General features: G+C 62.2%; 1 protein-coding gene across 1 annotated transcript in view; it reads left to right on the top strand.

Annotated features, from left to right (window-relative positions):
• Nucleotides 1-27,898, top strand: part of CROCC2 (ciliary rootlet coiled-coil, rootletin family member 2) — a 54,659-nt gene that overhangs the window by 13,104 nt on the left and 13,657 nt on the right. Inside the window, 19 exon segments of the mRNA XM_088836021.1 lie at nt 1,276-1,376; nt 1,790-1,987; nt 2,382-2,478; nt 2,558-2,650; nt 2,789-2,977; nt 3,231-3,421; nt 5,063-5,245; nt 5,669-5,813; nt 6,245-6,391; nt 6,597-6,827; nt 11,019-11,212; nt 14,271-14,398; nt 14,819-14,967; nt 15,483-15,659; nt 19,620-19,712; nt 22,525-22,668; nt 25,553-25,770; nt 26,387-26,546; nt 27,504-27,656. Coding sequence (XP_088692147.1) covers nt 1,276-1,376; nt 1,790-1,987; nt 2,382-2,478; nt 2,558-2,650; nt 2,789-2,977; nt 3,231-3,421; nt 5,063-5,245; nt 5,669-5,813; nt 6,245-6,391; nt 6,597-6,827; nt 11,019-11,212; nt 14,271-14,398; nt 14,819-14,967; nt 15,483-15,659; nt 19,620-19,712; nt 22,525-22,668; nt 25,553-25,770; nt 26,387-26,546; nt 27,504-27,656 — 2,991 coding nt within the window.

The following is a 27,898-nucleotide window of genomic DNA, read 5'->3' as shown; positions in this document are numbered from 1 at the left end:
TGGTGTGTGTGTGTGTGTGTGTGTCTGTGTGTGTGCTGGCTGGTGTGTGTGTGTGTCTGTGTGTCTGTGTGTGTGCTGGCTGGTGTGTGTGTGTGTGTGTGTGTCTGTGTGTGTGCTGGCTGGTGTGTGTGTGTGTCTGTGTGTGTGTCTGTGTGTGTGCTGGCTGGTGTGTGTGTGTGTGTGTGCGCGTGCTGGTTCACCTTCTCACAATGCCCTGCAGGCAGCCGTGTATGTGTGTGCACGCGTGTGTGTGTGCAGGCCTGCCAGCCTCCAGCACACCTTGCTTGTGCAACTTGGGGGGGTCACTCCTATAGGTGAGTAGATTCCCCCTTGGGGAGACCCAGGCTTTCCCCTCTGTCCTTGGAGGTCCTGTGGTCAAAGAAACAGGTTCAAGTTGCTGTTTGGCAAGTCGCTCTCGAGTCAGGAACTTTACCCGTCCCTGGCCTGCGCGTCCCTTACCACACTGGCCACCCAACCTCGCTTCCAGAAGCTGTGGAGTCCGGCGTGTCCTGTATTTCCATCAGTCTCGGGCAGGCGGGGCCGGGTGTCCACCCCTCCGTGTTACCAGGGCTCTCGATGACCGCAGTGGGCGGGGGGCGTGTACACAGGGCTCTGGCCCAGGACCAGGGGCAGTGCCGGAGACGGTCACCGCAGGGGGCATTTGGGCTCGTGGGGGGACCTCAGTGGGGGTCGGCGAGGGGGCTCAGCAAAGGCCTGTGAAGGGGCGGGTGGGGGTGTGGGTCTGGAGCCAGAGGGCCTTCGGTTTTGTCTGAAGCAACACCGAAAAGCACTGGGGCTCCACCAGGCGGAGGGGCTGAGGGAGCCTGGAGAGCCGGGCCTCTGAGCTCAGCGTTCGGGACCCGGCCCAGCGCAGGGCTGGGAAGGTGGGGCGGAGGCCGGGACTCTGAGTCTCGGCTTCAGCACAGTTCCCTGCAAGGCTTACCTCGCTGACCACACAGGGCTGCATCCTGCAGCCTCAACACTCGCCCACCCCCGACCCCCCACCCACCCGCACCGCCCACACCCCAGCTGAGTGCTGCCTTCACCCACAGGGGGACCAGGCTGAGGGGGTCCTGGTTCTGGAGCTGGGGGTGCTCACCCCTACAGCCTCTGGGAGGGGAGCCAAGCGCTGGCCCAGGTAGGGGGCAGTCTGATTGTTGTGGGGGAGAGGGGGCCACAGAGGCTGATGACGAGCTCTCTCCCCACCCCCGGAGGGGGTGAATGGGGTCGCGGGCCCCACCACCCCTCAGCCTGGCCTCCGCCTCTTGCCCGCAGGCCAGGCGCGCCTGCTCAGGGCAGCCCCAGGACACCCTCCTGCAGAGGCAGGTCACCGCGCTCCGGGGACACCTGGCCGAGCTGCGTGTAGCCGCCGAGAGGTGCATGCCCACCCGCTGGCCCACGGGGGACAGAGGGCGCCCTGGGGGAGGTGGCCGGAGGCACAAAGTGGGTCAGGCAGGGAGCCGGGCGGCACGAGCAGGCAGGCCAGTCAGAGAGCCGCCGTCAGCAGTGGCAGACTGACTTGCATGGAGCTTGGTCCTGCCCAGGCACCTCACCCCAGTGGTCCTGGGCCCTTGAGGCTCAGACGGTCCAAGTCCCGCTCCAGGTGGACAGCCCATCCTGTGCGTCCTGGCCCAGCCCTGCCCGGCTGTGATGCCACCTGTGGGTCCTCTGCTGAGGTGGGCAGACCACTGTCCTGAGACCAGACCCCACCTGTCCCAGCCAGCGTGGAGCCCCAGGCTGAGCCCACAGACAGCCCTGAGGCTCAGCCGGGTGCACCCTGGTCTTGCAGCGGTCTCGCTGACCTGCGGGCGGACATGGCCAAGATGGCCCGGCGCCTGCACACGGCCTGCCTGAACCTCGGCTCCAACCTGCGGCTGACGGCCAGCAGCGCGGCCGCCGCCCTGGAGCAGCAGCTGCGGGACAGGGCGCGGGAGGTGCTGCAGCTGCAAGGCCGCTGGGCGGCGGAGAAGGCGGCACTCCAGGCCAGGTACGCAGGCGTCCAGGGCTCTGGGTCTAGGAACGGGAGGCCCAAGGGAGGCCCGGGGTCAGAGAAGAAGCTGGTTCCTGGGAAGGAACAGGGAGGGGCAGGGCACGACCGGGGCAGGTTGAGCCGAGGAAGCCTTGCCGTGGGGCTGGCGAGCTGAGTCCGGGTCACAGTGGGAGCTCGGTGCTGAACTCAGGGTCTACGCTGACCCCCAAGATAATGGGAGCCGAGAGCCGGAGAGGGGCGTCTGACCGCAGTGGGGATCAGAGGTGGCTGATGGCCGCAGGCAGGCCGCACACACAGCGGAGGAGGCAGACAGAGCCGGGATCCCAGGCCTGCCAGCGCCCTGGGCTCTGATTTCCGTGCGGATGGCCCTGCCCCACCCCACTGTCCCCAGACTTGCAGAGCAGACGCTGCTGGTGGAGAAGCTCACGGAGCAAAACGCGAGCAAGGAGAGAGCCATCTCTTCCCTGGCAACACACGTGCAGAGACTGGTGCGTGGCTGGGTGGGGGCGGCTGGGGGGGGGGACCTGGGCCTCGCTGAGCAGCCTCCCTCACCCCCTGTCCCCCCAGGAGTCCCAGCATGGCAGCGGAGGCCCGACAGCCCCGGGGGACTCGAGGACGGAGGTGGAGACCCTGAGGCTCCTCTTGCACAGCATCACACAGGTGCAGGCCCAGCTGGGTCCTTCCCACATGGGCAGCCGACGGGCCGCAGGGCCCCCACGGTTCAGGCTGGCCTGGGAGATGGTCTGGCAGGACCCGTGTGACCTCAGCCCTGAGCTCCATCCTCTCTGCTCCCTGAAGGTGGCCCAGGCAGACGCGGGGAGCGAGGAGCTGGCAAGGGGCAGTGGTGCTGAAGGCGAGGGTGTGCAGGGTCAACAGAGGAGCCCCCTGCACGCCGGGTTCCCCCTGAGGGCTGAGTCCCCGGCCGCCCTGGACTCAGCACTGTGGGCCGTGTGGGCAACTATTCAGAGGCGCCGGCAGCGGGAGCAGGTGAACACAAAGCCTGCCAGGCTGAGAAGGGCCACTATGGGCCTGCCCGTGGCCCCCAGGAGTCTGACCCCAGGAGGCTGACTCCAGGAGGCTGACCCCAGGAGGCTGACCCCCCAGGCGCCTGGCCCTGCACCTAGGGTCGGTCTCTAGTCGGAACTGCATCCTTTCTCTGGGAGTTGGGGCCCTGGATGGCTTCTGTGTTCAGAGGCCTGGCCAGGCCACAGGAGTTCAAGGCACCCCCACTCCTGGGCAGGAGCTGCGCCAGCAACTGGAGTCGTCCGAGACAAGGGCCGCAGGGCTCCAGGAGCAGCTGTCTGAGAGCCAGCGGGAGCTGCAGGCCTCAAGAAGCCTCCTGCAGGAGGAGCGCCAGGACCTCCTGGGCAAGCTGGAAGCACAGAGCCGGGAGGCACAGTGGAGCCGCGAGGCCAGTGAGCTCCTGGTGAGGTGAGGCTGGCGGGCAGGCAGGGCCACCTCCTCCATGAAGCTCTCCAGGAGAACCAGCTCCTGGGGAGGTGAGGTGAGTGGACAGGGCCACCTCCTCCATGAGGCCCTCCAGAACAAGCTCCTGGGGAGGTGAGGCTGGCGGATGGGCAGAGCCACCTCCTCCATGAGGCCCTCCAGGAGAACCAGCTCCTGGGGAGGTGAGGTGAGTGGACAGGGCCATCTCCTCCATGAGACCCTCCAGGAGCAGAAGTGAAAACATCCAGATGGGGGCTGCTTCCCTCCCTCTTCACCCCAAAGCCCTGCCTGCACTGAGCACTCCTCTTCCTGCTCTGGGCCCACCTGGGCTGTGTCCAGGACTCATCTTCCCAAAGCCCTGCCCATCGGCCTGCCTCCCAGATGCCCCTCCTGGGACCAGGCTGTGCTCCAGCCCTGCTGCCCCGTGCCCACTGCCGAGAGGCCTCCAGGGGTCTGGACCATCCCTCGCAGGGGGTCCACAGACCCCCCAGTTCCCTGCCGGCCCTCTTGGCGTGTCCTGTGGGCCTGGTGTCTCCTGGTGCACTTGGCCAAGAGGCTGTCTGGATGCTTCTGTGCACGTCTGACTGCCCCGGGGCGGGAAGAGAACTCCCAGCATCTGTAGCCCTGAGCTTCCCAGACCCCTGCCTGAGCCGGAGCGTGAGGTGGGAGCATGCGGGCAGCCCAGGAAGGCTTCGTGCAGGAGGCAGCCTCCCGCACTTCCCCTCGCTCACCCAGGGGTCAGGGCTGCGGGCCCCTCGGGGCTGCCCCTTCTCTGGAGGGCCCGACCGTGCACTCAGTGCTGGGACAGGGCTTCCAAGGGAAGGGGAGACCCAGCCCTGCTCACGCACAGGCCGTGGGCCGGGACGGGAGTGGGCAGCTTCCGCCTGGCAGGAATGGGGGAGCCCGTGAGGTCTTGGGAGGGCCTTCTGGTAGGGGCGATGGGCAGAGGCAGAGTGTGGGGTGGGCAGGCAGGGCCACCTCAGCCTGCCGAGGTGCAGTGGTCACTGGGGCGGGGGCCACCGGGGGCTGTTGGCTGGGACACTGCCTTCCCACAGGCGGCTAGACTGCAGCGTCCTGGGGACTGGGGGGGACAGGCCAGCGGCCCGCCAACACGGGGATGAGCGGCTGAGTCAGGAGGCATTTGGGGCGTGGGGCCTCAGGACGCCATGCTTCGGGGCCCGGCCGGGTGGGCAGCAGCTAAGATCCAGTCCTGGCTGGCGGGTGTCCTGCAGAGCGGACCTCGAGTTTGGGGCGGGGGGTGAGCGGTGAGCTCAGCTCTGACAAGGGCGCGGGTCTCCAGGGTCGGCCGTCGGGCGGGTGAGCAGCACCTGGAGATGTGGGGGCCCTGGCAGGCCGGGGTCCCTCCTCCCCATGGGGTCTCGCCAGACTGGCTGGGCTTAGCGCAGGGACGCCCCGGGGTCAGGCCCTCCGGAGTTTACAGGCTCCCGCAAGGCCCCCCCCAGGGAGCCACCCTACCTGGACAGACAGGCTGGGGGTGGTCCGCACGTGTCCCTGAGGCCAACCCCGAGCGGCCTCCGTGGCCCCCTTGCCCTGTTCGCCCCCCAGGCGCTGGGCAGAGACTCGAGTATACCCAGGACCCCCAGCCCTGGCCTCTCCTGCTTCCAGAGAAAAGACGGCTCTCGAGAAGGCAGTTGAGGTGCTGAGGGGGGAGGCAGCCACGTCCCACACCGAGAAGCAGAGCCTGGAGGCCAGGAACACAGAGCTGCAGAGGAGCCTCCAGCAGTGCGCAGAGCAGAAGGAGGCGCTGGAGCGGCGGGGCGAGCGCAGCCAGAGGGCGCTGGAGAGCAGGTGGGCCTCCAGTGGGCCTCACAGTCCCCGGCCCCGCGTCCCCCCACCCCCGGGACTGCATCTTCACCAGCCTCATCAGGGGGTGGTACTGAGACCACAGGCCCCTCTCACGCTGACCACCGCCCACCGCCACTCACACACCCACCCCAAGTCCAGCCCAGTGCCAGCCCCCCACCCTGGGCAAACCCACCCCGATCCCTGGGCCCCACCAGGGTGGGCCCCAGCGTGGGTGCCCTCTCCGGGCCCAGGCTGTCACCCAGATCCGAGCAGCAACTCCGGGCCTGCAGGGAACGTGTGCTCCTCCAGGGCCCCGCGCCTTGGGGGCAGCCGCGGGCGGTCACCCTCCCTGCGGGTCCCATGAGGTGGCCTGGCTCTCGTCCTGAGGTGGCCTCACGCCCTCTGCCCTCTGTTTCTGGGTCTCAGTCAAGGGCGCCTGGAGCAGCTGGAGGGCACGGTCTCGGGGCTCAAGACGGAGCTGGTGTCAGCCCAGGAGGCGCTGGACTCAGTGCGGCTGCACAGGGACATCCTGGAGAGCGAGAGGGAGGGTCTACACAGCGCCCTGGCCCGGGTGCGCCCCCGGCCGCCCCGCCCCTCCCTGTCCTCGCCGGCCTGGGCTCACAGGCCATCCCCCGGCTCCAGCCTCAGTGCTGTCCCATGGCCGCCCTGCCTCACCCCTGTCCTACCTGGCTCCAGCCTCGGGGTGGCCTCCTTGGTCCCCGACCAGTGTGCCCCAGCCCGTTCTCCTGAGTGCTGGCCACAGCTGCTCTTGGGGTCCCTCTCTTGGCTTCCCGCTCACCTCCCCTGGCTACAGCCTTGGACCCAGGAGCCACCATCCACCCCCGGGGCCTTGCCATTTCGGGACCAATTCCAGGCCCCCCCAGAGCTCCAGCTTGCATACCTCCATGACGCACAGCTCACTCCCCACCCCACTGCGGCTCCCCCAGATCTAGAAGCCGTCCTGGCTTCCCTGCTGGGTGACCTCTGCCCTCCCCACCCTAGGCCGAGTCCAGCAAAGCTGAGCTGGAGCTGCTCACGAGCCGGCTCAAGGCAGAGGGGGTGGAGCAGAGGGATTCCCTGGCCAAGATGGCTGCTGTGACGGAGGCGCTGGCTCAGGACAAAGGCTCCCTGAACCACCTGGTCCTGCAGGTGAGACGAGGGCCCAGGGGGACGGACCTCCCCCGGTCCTGCTTCCCCAGAGCGGCCGTGAGCCCCGGTCCAGCCCCGGCCCCCCGAGCTCAGGGCTCCCCTTTCATCCATCCTGCTCCCCACCGCCTCCACTCCTGGACTTGGGACGAGGGTGTGTGGGGCTTGGGTCTGCACATGGACCACCCCTGTGCCCCCCACCTGGCAGCTGGAGCAGGAGCGGGAAGAGCTGCGGGCACAGCAGCAGATGCTGGCGCAGGGGCAGGCGGGTGCCCAGGAGCAGCTGGCGCAGGCCGAGCGGCAGGTGGAACTCCTGCGGGCCGAGAGGAGGGGCCTGCAACGGGCCTGCGGGCGGCTGGAGGAGCGGCTGGAGCGGCTGGAGGGTCAGGCGGCCCGACTCCGGCGAGAACGGGCCCAGCTGCAGCAGCAGGTGGGCCAGGTGAGGGGGCCGTGGGGCTCCCAGTCCCCGGCCCCGTCCGGCAGGGCCACCCCGCCTCTGGGGTGGACGGGCACACACAGATTTAGAAGCCACGCTGGCCCTCGGACGTCAGCGCCGGCACTTTCTAACCTCAGGCTGCCAGACTTGGCCGACTCGAAGCCAGCTTCCCGGTGTGGGAGGCAGGGTATGGAGGAGCAGCACACAAAAAGGGCGTCTGCATCAGGCCTGTCCCCAGCACCAGGCGCTGGGTCCCCCAGTCAGAGGGCTGAAGGCCTCAGGCCCAGCGGTCACACACTCAAGGGAAAGGCTCCCCTGACTGTCTCCTTCCAGGGCCACATCCACACAACAGAGCTGCCCAGTCACACGCTCACAGCCGCATCCCTGCCTCCATGCCCAAATCTGCCGACGTGGATCTCCCGTGGAGTTCAGACTCCGAAGCACAAGATGCTGCGGCACGTGTGCTTTCTCCTGACTGCAGCCTTGGTGGTGCACGTGGAAACCCGTCCCTGCAGAGTCTTGGGCCCCCGGTGGCATGCAAGCTGCATGGCCTGTCACCTTCGGGGCTCGGGCTCGCCTCTTCCTGTTTCCCAGACTCTGTCCTGTCCTTTCCCTCTGTTTTGCTTGACGCATCGTTACCTTCAGTAAAGCCAGTGCACAGCCCAGTGGGGGCTGACAGTGGTGAGCCCTGGTGTGGCCACCACCGTGGTCAGCATGCAGCGTGTCGGCACCAGCCCAGCAGGCTCCCCGGTGGCATGGCCACCCAGGCGTCCTCTGCCCTGACCTGGTCACCATGGACTGGCTTCCCCAGCTTTAGATATTGTTGCATATGGAGTCATGGGGCGCAGACACGTTGGAACCCAGCTTCTCACCCTCAGCGTGACATCTTTGAACGTTATCTCTGTGCTTAGGTGTATCCAGAGCTCCTGCTTTTGACGGCTTAGTGATATTCCGTGTATGGATAAAGTACATCTGTTTACCCTTTCACCCACTGCTGGGTTTCAGGTTGTTTCCAGTTTGGAGGCGGACAAGACTGCTCCAAGTAAGCGTGCACAAATCTCACACGGATATTCTCATTTCTCTTGGGTAAATACCTAAGAGTGAACTGTGGAGTCACGGGGCAGACGTTCTCGAACGTGGTAAGAAACTGCCACGCAGTTTTCCCGAGTGGGCGCATCATTCCCCTTGCCAGCAGGGCGGGAGGCTTCCAGCTGCTGCTCAGCCTCGCCATTTGGCGCTGTCCGCCCGGCTGCTCTCTGTGTGTGAAGTTATATGCCTTTGTGGTTTTACTGGCCATTTTCTGGTGATAAAAGGATGAAGCACATCTTCATGTGCTTATTGGACATTTGTACACCTTATCTTGTCCAGTGTCTGTTCAGGTCTGTTGTCTGCTTTTACTGGGTTTTCCCATTTTGGTGACGAGTTTCTAGTTCACATCTCCTGGATCCACTTTGTCAGACAGATGTTCTCATGTTTGTGTGGTTTGTGTATACATTTTGTTGCCAGCATTTTTGATGGACAGAAAAGTTTAACTTTGGCAATATTCAGTTTAGCAAATTTTCTAAAAATTTGTGGTTAGTATTTTCTAGGTGTTGTCTGAGAAGTTTTTGCCCAGCCCGAGGACAAGACAGTATCCCAACGTGTTTCCCCCAGTTCTTAGGTCTGTGGCCCACTTAAAGCTGAGTCTCCGGTACAGCAGAGGCCCTCACAGCGTGTTCCTCAGACGAGCAGCGTCAGTCAGCTCTTGAGAACTTGCTGAACGTGCAGATTCTCAGCTGCCCTCCCAAAACCTACTGGATCTGAAACTCTGTGGATGGGGCCAAGAATCTGGACTTTAATCATCCCTCCTGGTGATTCTGATGTACGTGAGGGTGTGAAAACTGTGAGTGTGTGGTATGAATTGGGAACTGAGGTCCATTATTGTTTACTTTAATATCCAGCTCTTGCAGCACCAGCGTCTGAAAGGCTTTCCTTTCCTTCTTGGCTGCTCTTGGCAACTTGTTGAACGTTAATTGATCGTGCGTGTGTCCGTGTGCCCTGATCATAGGTTGATCTGTGCGGATCGATCCACGCGTCATCCCTTCACCAGAACCGCGCTGTCTTCAGTCCTGTAGCTCTAACATCTCGTAATGAAGTGATGTTGACTATTCCCATCTAAGCCTTCAGGAACGTATGGTTATTTACATTTTAGAATCCAATTTGTCGATTTCTACACCCAAGCAAACCTGGCGGAGCTTTGACGGGGATCTTGCTGAGCTAACAGGTCAGCGTGTGACGGGCACCTTCACTGTGTCCAGCTGTCTGTCGGCAAACGGGGTGCCGCTGTCCGTTTTTTCTTTACTGAGTTCCTCTCAGCCGTGTTTTGTGGTTTTCAGCGTAGAGCCTAACACACCTTTGATTAAATTAATCCCTGGATTTGATATTATGCCTTGCTGTTCCAATTTCATTTTTCTATGTCCATTACTAGTATATAGAAATATAATCTCACATATTACTTTTTGATCATGCAACCCTGACAAATAGACTGATAAGCACCGGGACTTTACATGTACATTATCATGTTATCTGTGAATAACCACGGTTTTACTTCCTTTCTGATCTCAGCGACTTTCCTCTCTTCTCTTAATTCAATGGCTAAAGACCTACAGAACAGAACTGAAAAAAAGCAGTGAGAGTGGCCATCTTTCTGTTAATACCAAACCCGACTGCGGGGAAAGAGTTTCACCGTTAAGTGTGATGCAACCTGTAGGTTTTCCATAGACGCCTCCGATCAGATTGAGGAAGCTCTCTTTCGTCCCTAGCATGCTGAGACTTTTGAACTATGAGTGGGTTTTGAGTGTGTCCCTGACTCTATTAAGATGGTCGTGTCATTGCTCTTATTCTGTTAAGCATCCGGTTCTATTGTGAAACTCTACATTTTGCCATCCATCTTCTTGAACATGTTAATCACGGCTGTTTTAAAGTCCATGTTTGATAACTTCGATATCTGTATAGCCAGATGGGCAGGGAGGCATGTGTGTCTATTTTATGTTCTTACGTGTGGCTTTTTGCCATGTGATTATACCTCTGACATGCCTGGCTGTGCTGAATAAAAGCCAGGTATTAAATATAACAAACTGTAGGAATAATTTGAGGATCTCGATCATGCTGTTCTTCTAGGGAGGACTCACTTTTGGTTCTGGCAGGCAGTGGACGTAGATCACTGTAACCCATGACTGAGATGATTCACACCTGATCTTCATGGTTTGGAAAATTAGAAGAGTGGAAGTGTTAGTGGCTCGGTCTTGTCTGACTCTTTGCGACCCCATGGATTGTAGCCCGCCAGGCTCCTCTGTCCATGGAATTCTCCAGGCAAGGATACTGGAGTGGGTAGTCATTCCCTTCTCCGGGGGACTTTCCCAACCTGGGGATGGAACCCGGGTCTCCTGCACTGCAGGCAGATTCTTTACTGACTGAGCTGCAGGGAAGCCAGGTTTGGGGGGAGTGTCTGCTCTGCTTCACCACCGCCAGGAGGATGAAGCCCTCCTGTGATTACAACCGGAAGCCTAGGATGCTTATCAGGACCCTCTGCCCTGAGGTCCGTAAGCTCGAGTTCTAAAACTCCTAAAGACACAGGACTGCTGGAGGCTCTCCCTGGCTTCTCAGCTCCTCAGCCCAGACTTAAATCAGCACATGCTCCAAGGAGAGAAGAGATGCTGAGTGGTGGCCTCACTCCTCTGCCTCCTTTTCCTTGAGACTTTGGCTCCTTCGGTCTCAGCTGCCTGGGCCGCTCTCTGAGGCCCTATGCGGACTCCTGTGGTAGATTTTGTCCAGATTTTTGTGATGTTCTTGGTGGAGGTGTTGGTCTGCAACAGTCCGGTCTTCTGTCTCCTTCTTCACATTTCTGTGCAATGTCTCCCAACCCCGGAAACGTGTGGCCCAACCAAGGTTGCTGTTTAGATTGACAGCTGGGTCCCACCTGGCGGTGCTCAGTCCAATAATTTCTCCATCCCTGTTTCAGGAACGGAGGCCCCTCTGCTGTGGAGACGCACATGCCCTGGGGGGTCCTCTGCGTCTCCTGGCCACGCTCCTCCTCCGTCTTTCCTCTGTCGCTGTTCTGAAGAAAACCACTTTTTCCGAAGCCCTTCTTTTCCCTCGAGAGGCCCCTCGTAACCCTCCCACTCTCTGCCGGACTTTCCCCTCCTCCTCCTCTAGGTCACATGCAAGAAACAGGCCCTGGGGAAGCAGCTGGCCCAGAGCCTGCAGGACCAGGAGGCCCAGATGGCCGCTCTCCAGAGGGCCCTGCAGGAGAAGGAGGCTTTGTCTGAAGAGCGAGTCCAGCTGCTGGCCAAGCAGGAGGCCCTGGAGAAGCAAGGTCAGCTCATGGCCAAGGAGACAGCGGATCTCAGGTACCTGGGGACCTACCGGCAAGTGTTCATGTGGCCTTGACCTCCAGGAGCCCACAGTGCAGTGAGGATGGGCGGTCACTCAGCGACTGTGGGGCAGGGCAAGTGTGTGTCCTTGGGAGAGAGGCTGTCAGTGAGTGGCAAACGCAGTGCCGGAAGAGGTCACTGTGCCCAGGACAGCCTTCCTGAGAGGGGGAAGCACTGGCCAGGTGGCAGGCAGCAGAAACCCATCGCAGGCCAGCAGAAAGATGTGGAAAGTCTAGCTCACGGACCTGAGCAGTACCAGGTACGTACTGCTTCAGGCAAGGCTGGATCCAGGCGCTCCCATGGTACCCTCAACTCCTTGCCTCTCGCCTGTCATTCTTGGGCAGGCTCAAGGTGAAAGCTGGCAAGATGGCCAGCAGACACAGAGCACCCTTCTCCCCATGAGTCCTGAGAGCTGCTGCCCACAGCCATCTTGAACCATTTGATGTCCTTGAGTGGATCCTGGGAGCCACAGGGCTCAGATGGGCAGACTGGGGCCCTGTCCTTATTCCTGGAGCCTGGGTGGTGGCAGCTCCAGGGAACCACGAGGCTGGGGGTGGGGGTGGGGTAAACCCTGAAACCGTGAAGGCCACTTCCAGGAGAGCTGGGATAGACACTCGTAGGCAAGAAGGGGTGCCCTGCAGACTGCTGCCTGGTGACCTGAGCTAGCCTGTGACCTCTGAGGACATCCACAGGCTCATGGTTTTCTGCACCTTGCGCCCATCTAAGGAGCATCCAAGTATTTTTGTAGAGAGTTCCTCCCAGAATTCCAGAATTAGAGGCTATGAGGAAACTTAGAGCCCACAGTCCTTGAACTTTGTCATGGAAGAAAGAGGGAAGGAAAGAGGGAAGAGTCCCCTCCCAATGCAACTGTGCGCACAGACTGTAGCAGGAAACCTGGCGGGGTCTCTGTGGTTGGCAGCAGAGGGTCCCAGGCTCTGCCCCGGCCCCTCCCAGGCCCCACTGGCACTCTGAGGGCAGGGGGCAGGGGCCTCTTTCTTCCCGCCATCATTTGCTGCCCAGCTCACAGGCTCTGGTCAGATGACCCTCCCCTGGCTCACCCGTGACCACTGGGCCCAGGGCCTCTGCACACAGGGGTCCTGCAGACCCCAGACAGAGTCACACGCCCACTAAGCAGCGTTTCCAGTGACCAACCTGAGCCTCTGCTCACAAGGTGCTCGGGATGTGACTTGCTTCTCCTAATGAGTGAGGACTCTGGGTTTTGAGGTCGTCCGGCCCCACAGTCCCAGGCCCTGACAAGGCTGCAGCGCCAGGGACCCCTCTTAGTTCTCAGGCTTCAGCGAGATGGACTGGGTCCCCACCCGCACCCCCCACACCTTTGCTGGTGGTGCCAGCTGCCTTCCAGGAGGCAGGATGAGGGAGAGACTGGACTCTTGCTCAGAGTCTCTCCCTCTGGGTGACCATTCGGTGTCTGACCCACACAGGCCACGACCCCAGAGGGGACCAGGCGGGCTCCTGGGAGAAAGTGAGTGTGAAGCAGACAGAAAACTGGGAAGATCCCTCCAGGCAGAGGACACTGGCACACGGGCGTGGGGAGCGGGGACCGGAGGGGGCGGGGTATCAGAGGACAGGGGTTCCTGGGCTCGGCAGACAGCAGGGCACCCTGGGAGGTGCTGATGCCCCACCCCGATGCTAGCAGCGGCCGTGTGCAGGGCCTGAGGGAGACTTTGGGGGCTGGATGGGCAGACTAGGCAAGGCCCTCTGCGGCCTGCAGCTCTCCCTGACCCGCCAGCCTGGTTGGGGCTGGGTGTGAGCTGTGTCTTCCCGTGGCATCTGTGCTGAGTGTTTATGGTGTATCCCCTTTGTTTGGTCAGTGGATTTTTTTCACCGCCCATCAGTGCAGGACGCAGCACATAACCGTTAGTGTGAACACGTGCTCACCGTCTGGCTGGTGACTGATGGACTTGCTGTCGGAGAGGCGGGTCCCGCCATCACCCTCCCCAGAAGCGGGAGCTGCTGTGTCGCCATGTTCATCCCAGGCATTTTCTGACTGGCCATGTCTGTGCCCAGACGCAGAGGCAGCTTCGTGCCTGGGCTGGTGCTACGTGTGTTCTGTGCTGGAAGCTGCTTCTCAGAGCGAGCAGAGCTTCCTCACCATCGTTAGCGGCGGACAAGATGCACTGTGGTTTCTGAACCGTTCTCACGCTGCGTAGCGTTGAGGCTGAGTCTGATTCAGGCCCTGTGTGAGGCTAGGGGAGTGTCCTGTACTGTGTCACTGGTTCACGTGTGTATCTAAAGCGCTGACCCCTAGAACTGGAATTGCTGGTCCAAAGAAAGATATACACAGTTTTTGCTTTAACGTTTCCTAGTCCCCCTCTGCCAAAGTGGTCCTTGCACCCCTGCCAACAAGAGATGTGATCACTATTTTCAGCTTTGCTAATGTGATGCATGATGGATGAAATAGCACAGGTGAAATCTGAACCCCCTTGAGGACTAGTGAGTTTCATATGTTTATTCACCATTCCTGTTTTCTTTGTGAATAACAGCCATTGTTCTCATTTTTCTATAGGATAAGCCACTTTCTGTCATTGATTGGTAGGAGCTCTTTGTATATGATGGATATTAACTGTAGTATATTTAGTGCAAATATTGTCTCCAAGTCTGTCCCCCATCTTTTGACTTGATTTGTGGAATCTTTTCTGCACACAGCTCTGTCTCCCTCTATTTAAATGTATTCAGAACTGTTGCCTCCTTAGTTTTGTCTCTGACTTTTGGGTCTTGCTTAAGATTATAAAATATCCTTCTGTATTTTTTTCTGTGGTTTTTACAGTTCAGAGTTGCTTAGTTGTTATCTGTTTTGGTTTTGTATCTAGCTTTTTAATCCACCTGTTTTCTGTGTAGGCTCCAATCTGCTCTTAGAGATTTAAAATGAATGAGCCATCCTGTTTGCCTTTGGGTGGACAGCCCGGCCTTGGAGGACGCCATCCTAGCAAACGGGCTCTGTACTGCGCCTCGTCCAGCAGAGTCCCCTGCGGTAACTCTGTGGGTGACTTGCTGTGCTGTGATGACTCTGCAGGGCCGAGAGGGACGCCCTGGAGAGCAGCCTCTTTGAGGCCCAACAGCTGGCGTCGCAGCTGCAGGCACAGCAGGAGCAGCTGGAGGGAGAGGCCCGGAGCGCACGGCTGGCCCGGCAGGCCCTGCAAGGTGCTGCTCCGACAGGCTCCCTCTGCCTCCCCTTCCCTGGGCTTGTCCCCCAGTGGGCAGCTCCCACTCACTGCACCCCAACACAGCGGGGAGCTCACACCTGAAGTCAGCTGACAGCTCCTGCCACTGCCGTCTAATGACTAGCGGGCACCTGCCAGGCCTGCTGCTAGCCCTGGCCCAAGGCTTGGGATGGGCTCTGGCCACAAGGTCCACATGGCAGCCCCTGCCCAACCCCCTTGCCCCTGCCTCTGCTCAGCCCACCCCAGCCGTGCAGGTTGCCATCAAGACATGCCCCTGCTGAGCTTTCGGGGGACTCTGTCCCACCAGCTTGCAGCCTCCCCAGAGCCAGGGGCCCATAGGCGGTAGGGTGTCGCGGGGCCGGGCCTCCCCGCGGGTCTGGATACACCTGTCCCTTGGCAGTGGAACTGGAGCAGCTACAAAGTGTCTGGGAGGCCCAGGAGACAAGGCTCTGGAGGCAGGTGGCACAGCAGGAGCAGGACGCACAGCTGGCCCTGGAGAGCCGGGCGCTGGCCCACCGCGAGGACCTCGCCCGGCTCCAGAGGGAGAAGGTCTGCCTTCCCGGGACCCCCGCCCCAGCTGCCCTCGCTGCCCAGGGGTGTGTCCCTGCTGTGTCCACAGGGGTGGCGGGCTAGGAGGCCAGAGGGTGGCAGGCGGGCCAGGCCACCCTGGGGCTGGGCCGGAGGACCACTCACGGCTCGCGTGGATGCTCTGCCCCTCCCAGAGGAGGCGCCCCCCGGTGTCTGCTGAGCTGCCGCGGTCTGAGGCCCATATTTGCAGGGAGCTCCATGCCCTCTGAGCTGTCCACTGGTCCCAGCGGGCAAGCCCCGTGTGGCACGTCCTCACACACCCTGGTGTCAGGGTACCTGGCGCTCCCTGAGCTCAGGAACGGCTTCTGAGCTGTGACTGGGCCGCGGGGTGGCAGATGCTGAGGCCCAGAGCCCTCCACAGCTCCTGTCCCACCCCGGCGTCCACGAACCTGCTCTCACTCAAGAGCGCAGACGCCTGCTGGTGTCGCGAGCTCCGACCTGTGCGTCTTCACACCTGTTCCTCTCCTTCGGCCCAGGAGACCCTGAGTCTGTCTCTGAAGGAAGAAAAGGAAGCAGCAGCACGCCGGCTGAAACAGGAAAAGGAGCTGGTGGCAAAGAACGCAACCAGGAGGGAGGCGCTGAAGGAGGAAATTCAGAGCCTAAGGCGTGAGCGAGACGCGAGTCTCCTTCAGCTGCAGCTCGAGAAGCAGCAGGTGACGGGGACCGTGAGGCGGGGCCCCATCCACTCGCCACGCCTGCCCCGACCCGGTGAGAGGGCTGCGCGCATCGCTGTGAGTGCAGCTTGGGCCTCCCACTGCAGCCCTGGTGGGCGCTCACCCTCCACTCAGTCCCTCCACCCACCTGTCCATCTGTCCATCCGTCTGCCTGTCCAGCTATCCACCTGTGTATCCACCCACCTGTCTATCCAGACGTTCGCCCGTCTGCCCATTAGGCCACCTGCTCACTTATAAATACATACCATATATCTATACATACACATATATATATTTATACATATTATAAAAGGTCAGTTTTCATCCCAATGCCAAAGAATGTTCAAACTCCCGCACAATTGTACTCACTTCACATTCTCACAAGGTAATGCTCAAAATCCTTCAAGCCAGGCTTCAACAGTACGTGAACCAAGAACTTGCAGGTGTATAAGCTGGATTTGGAAAAGGCAGAGGAACCAGAGATCAAATTTCCAACATTCGTTGGATCATAGAAAAAGCAAGAGAGTTCCAGAAAGACATCTACTTCTGCTCCATTGTCTGTGCTAAAAGCCTTTGACTGTGTGGATCACAACAAACTGTGGAAAATTCTTCACAAGATGGGAATCCCAGACCACCTGACCTGCCTCCTGAGAAACCTGTATGCAGGTCACGAAGCAACAGTTAGAACTGTACATGGAACAACAGACTGGTTGCAAATAGGAAAAGGAGTACGTCAAGGCTGTACATTGTCACCCTGCTTATTTAACCTGTATGCAGAGTACATCATGAGGAACGCTGGGCTGGAAGAAGCACAAGCTGGAATCAAGATTGCCGGGAGAAATATCAATAACCTCAGATATGCAGACGACATCACCCTTATGGCAGAAAGTGAAAAAGAACTAAAGAGCCTCTTGATGAAAGTGAAAGAGGAGAGTGAAGATGTTGGCTTAAAACAACATCCAGAAAACTAAGATCATGGCATCCAGTCCCATCACTTCATGGCAAATAGATGGAGAAAAACTGGAAACAGTTACAGACTTTATCTTTTGGACTCCAAAATCACTGCAGATGGTGACTGCAGCCATGAAATTCAAAGATGCTTACTCCTTGGAAGAACAGTTATGACAAACCTAGACAGCATCTTAAAAAGCAGAGACATCACTTTGGCGACAAGAGTCCATCTAGTCAAAGCTATGGTTTTTTCCAATAGTCAAGCTTGGATGTGAGAGTTGGCCCATAAGGAAGGCTGAGTGCCAAAGAACTGATGCTTTTGAATTATGGTGTTGGAGAAGACTCTTGAGAATCCCTTGGACTACAAAGAGATCCAACCAATCCATTCTAAAGGAAGTCAACCCTGAATATTCATTGGAAGGACTGATGCTGAAGCTGAAGTTCCAGTACTTTGGCCACTGATGTGAAGAGCCAACTCATTGGAAAAGACCCTGATGCCGGGAAAGATTGAAGGCAGGAGGAGAAGGGGACAACGGAGGATAAGATGGTTGGATGGCATCCCCGCCTCGATGGACATGAGTTGAGCAAACTCCAGGAGACAGTGAATGACCGGGAAGCCTGGCGGGCTACAGTTCACGGGGTCGCAAGGAGTCGGACACAACTTAGTGGCTGAACAACAGTAACCTCTACACATTCATGCACGCACTGTCTCCATCCACTTGAATGTTCACCCTTATTCACACACCGAGCTGTCTACGCACATATCTGGCCATCTATTCACAGACCCAGTTGTCCGTCCACACACTTGACCGTAAATCTGTCCGTCAGTTTGCTTTATTCCCATCCAGCTCTCCACGCACGTGGCCGCCAGGACAGCCTCCCATGCAGTAACTCACTCAGCCACTCATCCATCAGCCACTCACACACCCTTCCCTCTGTCCGCACACTCAGCTGCCCGTCCACATCCACTGTCCATCTGTGCATCTGGCTATCCTTCCATCTGTCTGATCAGCCAGCCAGTCATCCGTCAGTGTGTTCATCCATCAGCCAGCCATCCAACCAGCCTCTGAGCAGGCACTGGGCCTGTGAAAGATGCCCGCTGAGACCAGGCTCTTACAGTATTCCGCGCCGTCCTGAAGCGTGCAGTGCTGAGTGGGTGGGACAGACAAGTGAACGCCTGCACGTGGGTTACCGCACCGCAGCAGGGCTCTCAGGTGTTAGCGCAAACGACGACTTGCGGTGGGAGAGTCGCAGCGGCAGGAAGAACCAAGGTTCGTGGTCAGACGCTTCCGCACCACTGGTTGCATCCTCACAACACGGTGAGGGCCACCCTGTTACGGGCCCCTTGACCAGTGGGAAACAGACTCGCAGAGGTGAAGAACTTGCCCGGAGTGGCTCCGTGCACCTGCTGAGCACCAAGGCCTGCGTCCTCCGCTGTTTCGCTCACCCGCATCCTGGAGGGAGGAAGCAAGCGTTTGCAGGGCGGTGGAATTTCACAGGTGGGGGGCAAAGGAGGACCTGGAGGCATCCTACGAACGTCCAGGGACGGCGCGGGATTCTGGGCAAACCCCTCAGATTCCGCTGCCCCCAAGTGACCCACGGAACTCCAGGAAGCACGACTCTCACAGCTACAGTTTTGCTGTAAAGGACGCAGATCAGGACGAGTCTGGTGGAGAAGGCCAGGGAAGGGCCGTCTCTCTGCAGTCAGGGCAGGTCACCCGCTGGCATATCAGGATGTTTAAACCAGCAAGTTCAGGGTTTTGTGGGTGTGATCAGCCTCCTCCCTGAGCTAGGCGGGGGCCTCTCTGTGGCTCCCCAATCACAAGCTCAGGTGTGGTCTCAGGGCGGGTCCATAACAGACGCCCCTCTCTGGGGACGCACCGGGGGTTTCCAGGCTCCCCCCGGGACCCGGGACCAAAGGCAGACACACTCCTTGTTACAAAAGCCCCTCTGGAGGCGGCTGTGAGCAAACCGGCACGCAGGCGCCGACACCACCGTGCCCACCTCTGCGACACAGGCAGTGCCCCAGGCCTTTCTCTTCACAGGATCGCCAACCAGACGGGTCCTTTCACACTGTGCTCAGGGCCGCGTGGTCCTTTTTTTAAAAAAATGTTTAACACCAAAAGTACTTTGTATTGGGATGTGGCCGATTAACAGTACCGTGGTTTCCCGTGAACAGCACAGGGACTCGGTCATACATACACATGTGTCCATTCTCCCCCAGAGCCCCTCCCACCAAATGGACCCCTTCCACAGCCGATGACACCCCGGGGGGCACAGGGAACCCCCTTCCTTCTGCTGGCCTCCCTTTGGTGGGAGTTCTGCGGCTGTTACCAGCAATGCTAGAAATAATCACTGGAGACCCCGGAAGCAGGGCATCCCACCCACGCTCACACACGCACCTCCAGGCTGCTCTCCCGCGCCATCCTGAAGCGCGCACTGCTGCGTGACTGGAGCAGATAAGGAAGCACCTCCGTGTGGGTCATCGCACTGTGACAGGACTCTCAGGGGTCCCGATGGGTCTGGCGTGGGGGGAGGCGTGTCTGTGACTGACTGCGAGCCACTCCGAGTGCCCCCCAAGCTTGGCGACAGAGCAGGGCCCTCCCACCTTGGGGCCAATGGGTGTGACACGGCACCCCTGGGGGCCCTTGCACACCCCTCACCCTCAGCGACTCGGAGCTTTTGGGGAGGTTAAGACCTGTCCGTGGTTCCTGCTCTGTGCCTGGGGTGGGTGGGGGGCTCCAGGGAGGAGGTGGTCCATGAAACCCCCCGACCTGCGCTGGGGAAGAGAAGGTACTGGGCAGGTGCTGGTGGAGGTGGGGGCACCCTGGTCGGGGCCGAGGTGAGGGTGCAGGTGGGACCCACCCCCTCGGGACTCAGCTGCCTCCGAAGGGCTCCCTGCTCCTAGAGCCCGTTGTCCTGGTGTCGGGTCAGTGACTCCCAGCACCCTGCTGAGCCTCCCATCAGAGCCCCCAGCCTGCTCAGGAGTGCCCCACCCCTGTCATGCAGGCCCTGCTTCTGCGAGACGTGGAGCTGAGCCGGCTGCGGGGGGAGCTGCAGCTGTTGCGGCGGGAGGCCCAGGGCCAGCAGGAGCGAGCCGAGGTAAGCCCGCGCCCTCCCGACCAGAGCTGGACGCCTGGTCTGGCTGCCCGCACAGCCCAGCAGGTGCAGCGGACCCCAGAGGCACCCGCTCCCTGCCTGGTCCCGGGGGGTCTTCACTCCACCCCACCCCAGCCACCTGAACCTCAGTTTCCCCCAGATGACTCAGGCTCCCTGCTGGGGGTGACAGTGTCTCCATGGGACAAAACGGTGACGGAGCCGGCTGGGGTGGGGAGCGTGGGGTGGACCAGGGAGGGCAGGATGGGCAGCCCCATGCCCTTGCAGAAGCCACAGAGGGGAGGGCCTGGCTCCAGCAAGAAAGAGGGCAGAGCCCAGGTCTGTGCCGCGCCCCCCTGGCGTGGTGAGGCGTGGCTGCCAGAGGCTCAGAGGCCTCGGCTGGCTCTCTGGAGAGTCCCCTCCCAGACGAGAAGCGCAGCTGGGGAGGCCGTGCTGGACCTGAGGCAGAGACTACCTGGAAAACACCCGGCAGAGAATGCTCAGCAGGGCGGGAGGGGGGCATCCAGGGGCCGGGAGACCCCAGCAGGCAGCCGCCCGCCTGGGCCAGCGGACGGAGGCCCACAGGGCATGGAGGCCACTACGGGTGGCCAGCTGGCCACCTGGGGCCCCAGCTGCTCCTCAGGAGCCCACGTCTGGGGTTGGGGCAGGCAACAGCAACCAAGACTCCGGGGAGTGGGGTGGGCCCCTGGGCCCTATGCCCCCAGCCCACTTGCCAATTTATGGAGTCAGGGTGCCACAGGGACCAGGGCTGCTCTGGAGGAGGGGCAGGGTGGGGAGGCAGGACACAGGGAGGGCTCGGGGCAGCTGGTGCGGTCAGGCAGGGCCCCAGGGGCTGGTGGGGAGCAGACGGGGGCGGGGGGGGTGACGGCTCAGGGCAGGTTTGGGGGGTGGGGGCAGACCCCCTGCAGGGGTCGGGGCTGGTCACGGTGAGGCCGGGCCTGGCTGCCTGCTCCCCTCATGGCACTCACTTGGTGCAGGCGGGCCAGCACCCTGTCCCCTCTGCCTCCTGCCTCTGTCCTCCCGGCCTGGCCACCTGCCTTCCCCACGGGTGCCCAGTGTGTCCCAGCCCCAGGGGTGCAGGGTTAGGTGCTCCCCTGTTGGTGAACAACTCAGTGATCCGGGAACAAGTGAGTGGACAGCCTGTGGGCTGCAGGGTCAAACCCAGAACTAGCCCCGTGAGCAGGGCTGTGATCAGGGCCTGCCCACAAGAGGCCGAGTGGACGTGCCTCCCAACCGAGGGCAGGCCGCCTGGACGACAGGACCCAGGGAGGCCATGCAGTTTGTGCCAACCTACCAGACAACAGGGGGAGGGGCACTGGGCGGGGAGGGCTGCAGGGGGCCCGCTGGGTGGAGAGGAGAGAGGCACTGGGCTGGGAGGAGGAGTGTTGCAATCAGGAGTTGGCTGCCAGAGTGTTTTTTCACCCCCTGCTGCCTGACGCGGGTCCCGGATCCCCGGGTCACTGAGCAGAGCAGCTCCTGGCACCCGGGAAAGTCTTGCCCAAGAGCATCTCTCCCGGGAGCCCCCGCCCTGCTCAGTCCCACCCCCGAGGCCAGACGGCCCTTCCGTGGGCACAGCCGGGAGGGGTGTAGAAGCCCCTGCGGCTGGGGGCTTGTTTCCCCAACCTCTGCCTGGCCCACCCTGGGTCAGGGGACCAGGAAAGACCCCCAAGACCCGGGAGCTGAAGCCCCGCTGGCAGGGTTCCCCCCAGAGCCTTCCCTCGAGCTGACCAGGGTGAGGGCGCCTGCCAGCCCAGCTCTTCTGGGAGCTCATAAAATGTTCTTTCGCCACCTTGGCCTGGAAGTTAAAATCCACTGGGGGGAGGGTGGGAAGAAGAGGCAGCCAAGGAACACCAGTTGTGGGTGACCTGAGAGCAGGTCCCCACGCGTCGAGGGGCTCCTGGCCCTGCCCTGTGACCCACCACTGCAGGGGCTGCCCCTCCCCAGCCGGGCAACATCAATCACTCACTGCAGCCTCCCTGGGGCCATCTTGGGGGCACAGCCAGACCTGACCGTCCAAGGTGCACTTCTCAGTGGAGAGGGGCAGCTGGGGGTACAGGTGGCACCGGTGGGGCTCCTTCCCTGAGAGCAGGGGCACGGCCTGATGGAGCGCCCCCTGCCAGAGCCCTCGGGCAGTGGCCTGCGGATCCAGGGGTCCTGGGGGTCACCCCCCAAGCCCCAGTGGTGGCGGCGGCAGGGCCCCAGGCAGGGGAGGCTGGACTGGGCCTGGGCTGAGGGTGAGCAGGCGGCGTCCCATGCACGACAAGAGTGGCTTTGAGCAGCGGGGCGCTCCTGCTCCGGGCGCCCCTTTGGCAGCAGAGGGAGTGCCCCGGGCTGGGACCAGGGGAGAGCAGAGTCAGGCCAAACTGGGCCCTTCCCAAAGGGTGTCTGAGCTCAGGGCCTGGCCGCGGGGTCTGCACCAGGACGACCCTGCCCAAGCACTGCAGGCAGAGCCCCCAGCCCCTCCAGGGCGTGCTGCGGGCGCTCACACGCTTAGAGCTGGTGAGACGCTGGGCGTCCCCCATGCCACGGCCTGCTTGGAAGTTCAGGAGTGGTCAGCTCATCTGTGGGATCCCCATGGGGCTTCTGCCCCTGCACCCTTCACCACTGCGACCCCTCAGAACCCAGCACCCGGTCAGACAAAGCAGCAAGCCTGCCTCGTGGCGCCTGAGTGAGCCGTCCAGCTGGCCCAGGACGGCGCGCGGCTGCCCACGGGGGCCCAAGCGGATGGCCCGCTGCCCCCACCTGAGGCGGCCCCTTGACCCCACGCCGCTTGCTGCACATCCTCCCCCCCACCCAGGCCACCGTCAGCACTGTGGCCACAGAGCTGAAGGCCCTGCAGGCCCAGTTTGAGGACGCCATCTCTGCCCACCAGACGGAGGCCGGGGCCCTGCGCGAGATGCTCCGGGCGCTGGCGGCCCAGCAGAGCAGCGCACGGAGAGAGGTGAGGAGCAGCACGGAGGATCCCGTGGGCAGGCAGGGACCCCAGCCAGGGGCTGCGGCCAACCAGCCGTGGGGAGACCCTGGGCGAGGGGCGCTGCCTGCCCTGGATGCGGCCCCAGGGTCGGGGTTAGAGGTGTGCTCGGGGGCAGCCATGTGCTGCCCCTCCAAGGCCCTGAGGCCAGCTACAGGCTCCAGGAGCCGGGTGAGATGTCCTGGGAGGGCCCAGCCAAGAGAGGCCCCAGGCAGGCAAGCGGGCGGGTGAGCGGGCTCAGCAGGCAGATCAGGGAGGTGTTGACGAAGGGGCTCTGACAGGCCCGGGACGCCTGGAGGGGGGAGGGCAGGAGGGCATGGGGCGGGGAGGGGCCGCGGGGCCCGCGACCTCGTGCACTCTCGGGCCGGGTGCCAAGGCTGGCAGGGGCGCAGCGAGCGAGGAGGGGAGCTGGGCCCGCCCCCGGCACCCTGAGTGGGGCCGCCAGAGGAAGAGAGCGTGATTTAACATGACAGCCTGTTTACTTTGGCCCCAAAGAGAAAGGTCTCTTTTCAACAGATTTCGAAGTCAGGCCTGGTCAGCGACCACACGGGGAAGCAGAGTAGGGCTTTAACACAGGGGCAGCAGAGAGAGGAGCCAGGAGGCTGGGCACAGCCGTGCTGGGGGCAAAGGGGGCGAGCATGGCCTCGTGGGAAGTTCGGGTTCCCTGATCGCCGCCCCCAGAAAGGAGAGGGGCCCCAGGAAGGGGCTGGGGTGATGGGGAGGCTGAAGCGGGTAAGGGGGGCAAGGGGAGCAACGGCAGAGAGAGGGAGCCCGGAGGGCCCTCCCAGGCGCCAGGCTGGCCCAGAGTCACCATGGAAACTATAACATTTCACAGCCTTTAAACTGGAGGGACATCCAGGCCTCTGGCAGCCCTGCCTGAGGTCCACACGTGTATCCGTGTGTGCGTGTGTGTGCATGCACCCACCACACAGCTCATACGCAGTGCATACACCTCCATGCGCCCACGCATTCAATCATGCAAACACATGTGGACACCACACGTGCAGCAAGTGGCGCACACGACTCCACACACACACACACACACATCATGCGTGTGTGTGAACATGAGCACGCGTGTCTGCACGTGGACGTGTGTGGATGCACACGCCACACGCTTGCACATGCTACGTGCACGCACGCACGTGTGCTCGCACGCAGGCCTGGGGCCCGCACAGCCCCTCCCCTGTTTTCCCGCCTCCATGAGGAGCCCTCGGGTCACCTCCCTGCAGGAGATTTCAAAAGAGGCTGTTTATACAATTTCTAGTAAAGAAATAATTATTATAATCACATTAAGCGATTTGGCTGTAAAATTCCTGTAAAAGGGATGGTTGTTCTCACGAGGCCGGGGGAGGGGGTCCCCCGCGTTTGTTTTGCTTGTTTTCATCTCCTCAGCACTGGGAAATGAAAACAGCTTTTTATGATGGATAGGCCCGCTTGCTGGTCCTTGACCTTCAGGGTGGATTTCTGCTGAGCTCGGCGGAAAACGCTGCTCACGGTTGGGGCTCCCACATGTGGGGGGCGGGAGGGGAGCGCAGAGCGGCCCTTCCCAAAAACAGAACAACAAGAAGCGGCGGACGCGGGAGCCAGTGGGCCGGAGACCCGGAGGGAGCCCCACTGCAGCAGCCACAGAGTGGGGCTGGCTTCTGCAAAGCCAGCGCCGGGTGCCGCTGTTTGTGTGGCTCCCTGGAGGCTCCCTCCATCTCTTCCTGCAGGGCAGGGGGACAAGCCTTCTCCAGCATTCCCTGGTGAGAGGGGAGACCCAAGGTCCTGGCCGGGCCTCAGTGAGCCCCCACCCCACAGTCACTGCATCCAGGATGGTCTGCCCCTTCCCGGGGTCTGCACTCCCCTCCAGCGTCCCCCCACAGGGGCTGAGCCCAGGGGTCTGCAGGCAACCTGTGTCCCAGGACAGTTAGGACCGCTGACCCCCACCCGCGGTTCAGCTGAGCTCTCAGACTCACAAAACTACTGACTTCCTAGGCCCTGCCTGGAAGCTGTGGGTGAGGAGGCCCCAGTTATGGGGTGACACAGACCCCAGGTCTGGCGTGGCGAGAGCCCTTCCCTGGGGCCAGCACAGGTCTGGCAGGGGACAAGGGCACACCTGCCCCATCTCCCAGCTTGGCTCGGCACACAGGCCCAGAGCAGCCTGATGTCCCCACTTGCTCCAGAGCCTTTCCTTGGGTTTAAGGCCCTCCATGCTGGGGCAGGCCCCTACACCTGCTCCTGTGACAGTGACAGCCTGGCCCCGGCGCCTCTGCTGCAGCCGGAGAATCGTCAGGGAGCCTGGCCGAGACGGCCCTCCCCACTCCCCGTCCTTCCACGGTCCTGTCCCTCCACTCCCCATGTCTCCCACTCCACCATCTCTCCACGGTCCCGTCTCTCCACTGTCCCGTCTCTCCACGGTCCTGTCTCTCCACTGCCCTTTCACCAAGCTCAGGCCGCAGGCAGGGGGCAGGGTTCCGGAGTCCGGGGCACGAGGTGTCTCTCCGCACCAGGGTGGGCAGGCCAGGGCCCCACATCCTCACTGAAGGACAAGAGTGGGCCCGAGGTACAGCGGGGACAGCAGTGCAGACGGCGGGCAGAGCTCCGCCCTCACAGGCCCTGCTGCCCAGTGACCACGTCCCAGGCATGCAGGGGGGGAGCCCAGTGTTGATCCAGGATCAGAAAGAGTCGGGGTGCTCCCTGCTGGGGTCTGGGATGGGACCCCAGGAGCTGCCCTGCATCCTCAGTGGACCGGGCGAAGACAGGCCTCCTGCTTCTCCTTCAAGGCTGGAGGACCTGAGGCCAGGGACAGCGCTGCGGCCAGAGCCCAGCCCGTGGCCCTCTGCCACCCCTAGAGCTACACACTCCCCATCAGGCCGAGAGGCTGCGGGCACAGCTGGATGAGGCCCGCGAGGCGCTGGCTGCGTTGCGCCGGGAGCTGCAGGACAGTGAGGAGACCCGGGAGGGGCTACAAAGGGAAGCCCAGGACGCCCGCCGGGAGCTGGCTGATGCGGCCCGCGAGAAGGACGCGCTGCGGGATTCCAACACCGAGCTGCGGGCCACCCTCCGCCGGGTCGAGCAGGAGAAGGCCAGGTAGGGTGGCCGCCAGGAGCAGATCCCACCAGCCAGCCCGGCTAGGCCTCGGGGGCAGGGCAGGTGGGACACAGGGAGTCCTACAGGGCGGGGCCCGATGATGGTGCAGAGGGCCCACCAGGCAGGCCCGGGGTGCCAACGGCCCACCCAGACAGTCCGCAGTGCAGGTCCGAGATGGGGAGGCTGGGATGCCCCGAGCCTGTCCTCACCCTCAAGAAATTCCGTTCAGTAGGCAAGACAGGCCCCGAGCGGCAGGAAGGAGACGGCCAAGGGCTGGGGAGTGGAAGAAGGCCCCCCAGGGGCGGGATGGCTGGCAGGTGCTGCAGCCTTCATGGGGAGCCTCAGAAGGGCCACGGGGGCCGGGAGGGGCTGGGGAGGGGGGCTGAGACCTGGGGGTGGAGATTAGACCTGGGGAGCGGACTGAGACCCGGCCGTGGCGAGTGGCCCGGCCATGGCAGAGTCCCACCCAGACAGAGTGTGCCCGCGGAGGCTGGGCTTTGGGAAGCTAGGATTGCAGGTGGGGAGACGGCGGCCTGCTGGTTGCCAGGACGGTCCCCTGGGGGTGCCGGAGGCCCCGCGCTCCCCAGCCTGAGCCTGTCCACACCCCGCTGCTCAGCTTCAAGCGCTCCAAGGAGGAGAGGGAGCGGAAGGTCCTGGTACTGGAGGAGGCCTGGGCAGCGGCCCAGAAGCAGGCGGGCGAGCTGCGGGCTGGCCTGCAGGCGGCAGAGCGGGCGGCCGTGGACACCCAACGGCAGCTCCAGGAGCTGCGCAGAGAGGTGAGGGCACCGTCCAGGGCCCTCTGCCCCAGGAGCAGCCCCAGCCCCGCCTCCAGGCCACCAGGGCACTGTCCCCAGGCCGGTAACCACAGCTGCAGTGCCCTGCTCAGACCCACGGGGCCCAGGTTGGGCCTGCCAGCAAGACACAAGAGCAAGCCCCAAACTCCCTGGCTTAAAACAGTCACCTGATGCCCATGGAGCCTAGAAGCCAGGAATGCAGTCAGGGTCAGCACGGCTCTGCTCCGCAAGGACCACAGGGAGGAGACCCAGTCACACGGGGCAGGGGACAGACGGCGGGGCTCCCCCGACGAGCCTTCTCCAGCACCCAGTGCCTGATGCTGGCTCTGGGGGTTCAGCTGGGCGGCGCCCATGCCCCCAGGTGGCCTGGGCTCCTCCCATCAGGCCGCCTCCGAGCTCAGGGTGAACAGATGGGTGCCACTTCATCCGCCAGCCTTGGCTCCTGAGGCTGCGGCCACTGACACAACTGCCTTAGTCTCAAGCTCACCCCACAGGCGTCCTAGAGGCCCCCTCGCGTGGGATGCCTGCCAAGTGTGCGCACCCGCTTTTTTCAGCCTCCTACAGACACGGGGTTGGTGAAACGCCCACTATAGGGACAGGCACGAGCACACTCCTTGCTCACATGGCCTGTGCGCCAGGCATCATTCACGTCTCTGGGCTCCTCAGGGTCCCGGCCCCAAGATGGGAGGTGCCAGCAGAGACTGGGGAGTGGCTGAAGGGGTCAGCTCCTAGCGCCTGCTCTCCCAGGGGCACGGAACAGACCGCAGCCCTGAGCGGGGCGTGACTCAGCCTCCCCGCGTTCCGTCTGCTGCCCAAGACGGGGACCTCTCCCCAGAATATGTGAGCAAGGGCGGGGGTCAGCACAGCCCGCCAACCACCCCAGCCCCTCCTGGCACAGGGGCCCAGGCGGCCCCATCACAGTTGCCCCTCCATGTCCAGGTGACGACACTGGAGGCAGAGAACCAGAGAAAGAGCTGGGAGCTGCTGCAGCTGCAGACCCACAGCGCCCAGGAGCCAAGCCGGCAGGAGGCCCCGGCGCTGCAGAGGCTGGTGGCTGAGGCGGAGGCCGCCCACGAGGACTCGCACAGGGAGGTGGGCACCCAGCACCCAGGGCTTCCATCTGGCAGGAGCGGGACCACGCACAGGGGCCTGGGCACCTCCCGAGGGGCAGGGACAGCTGAGTTTATTCCCTGTTCACTCACATGTATTCAGAGGCCCCTCACCCGACTGCGGATGGGCGCCCTGGGGGCTGGGGCGCAAGTCAGGCTGCGGGCAGGGTGTGCGGCAGCAGACAGGGTGTCCGCATTGGGAGGGACGGGGTGGACGCTGCAGAG

Source organism: Moschus berezovskii, chromosome 4 (genome assembly GCF_049115385.1).
Source record: "Moschus berezovskii isolate FMDL1 chromosome 4, NW_MosBer_1.0, whole genome shotgun sequence".
In the NCBI taxonomy this organism is placed as follows: Eukaryota; Metazoa; Chordata; class Mammalia; order Artiodactyla; family Moschidae; genus Moschus; species Moschus berezovskii.
The sequence above is the reverse complement of the archived record's forward strand: the minus strand, read 5'-3'. Positions and strand labels throughout refer to the sequence as shown.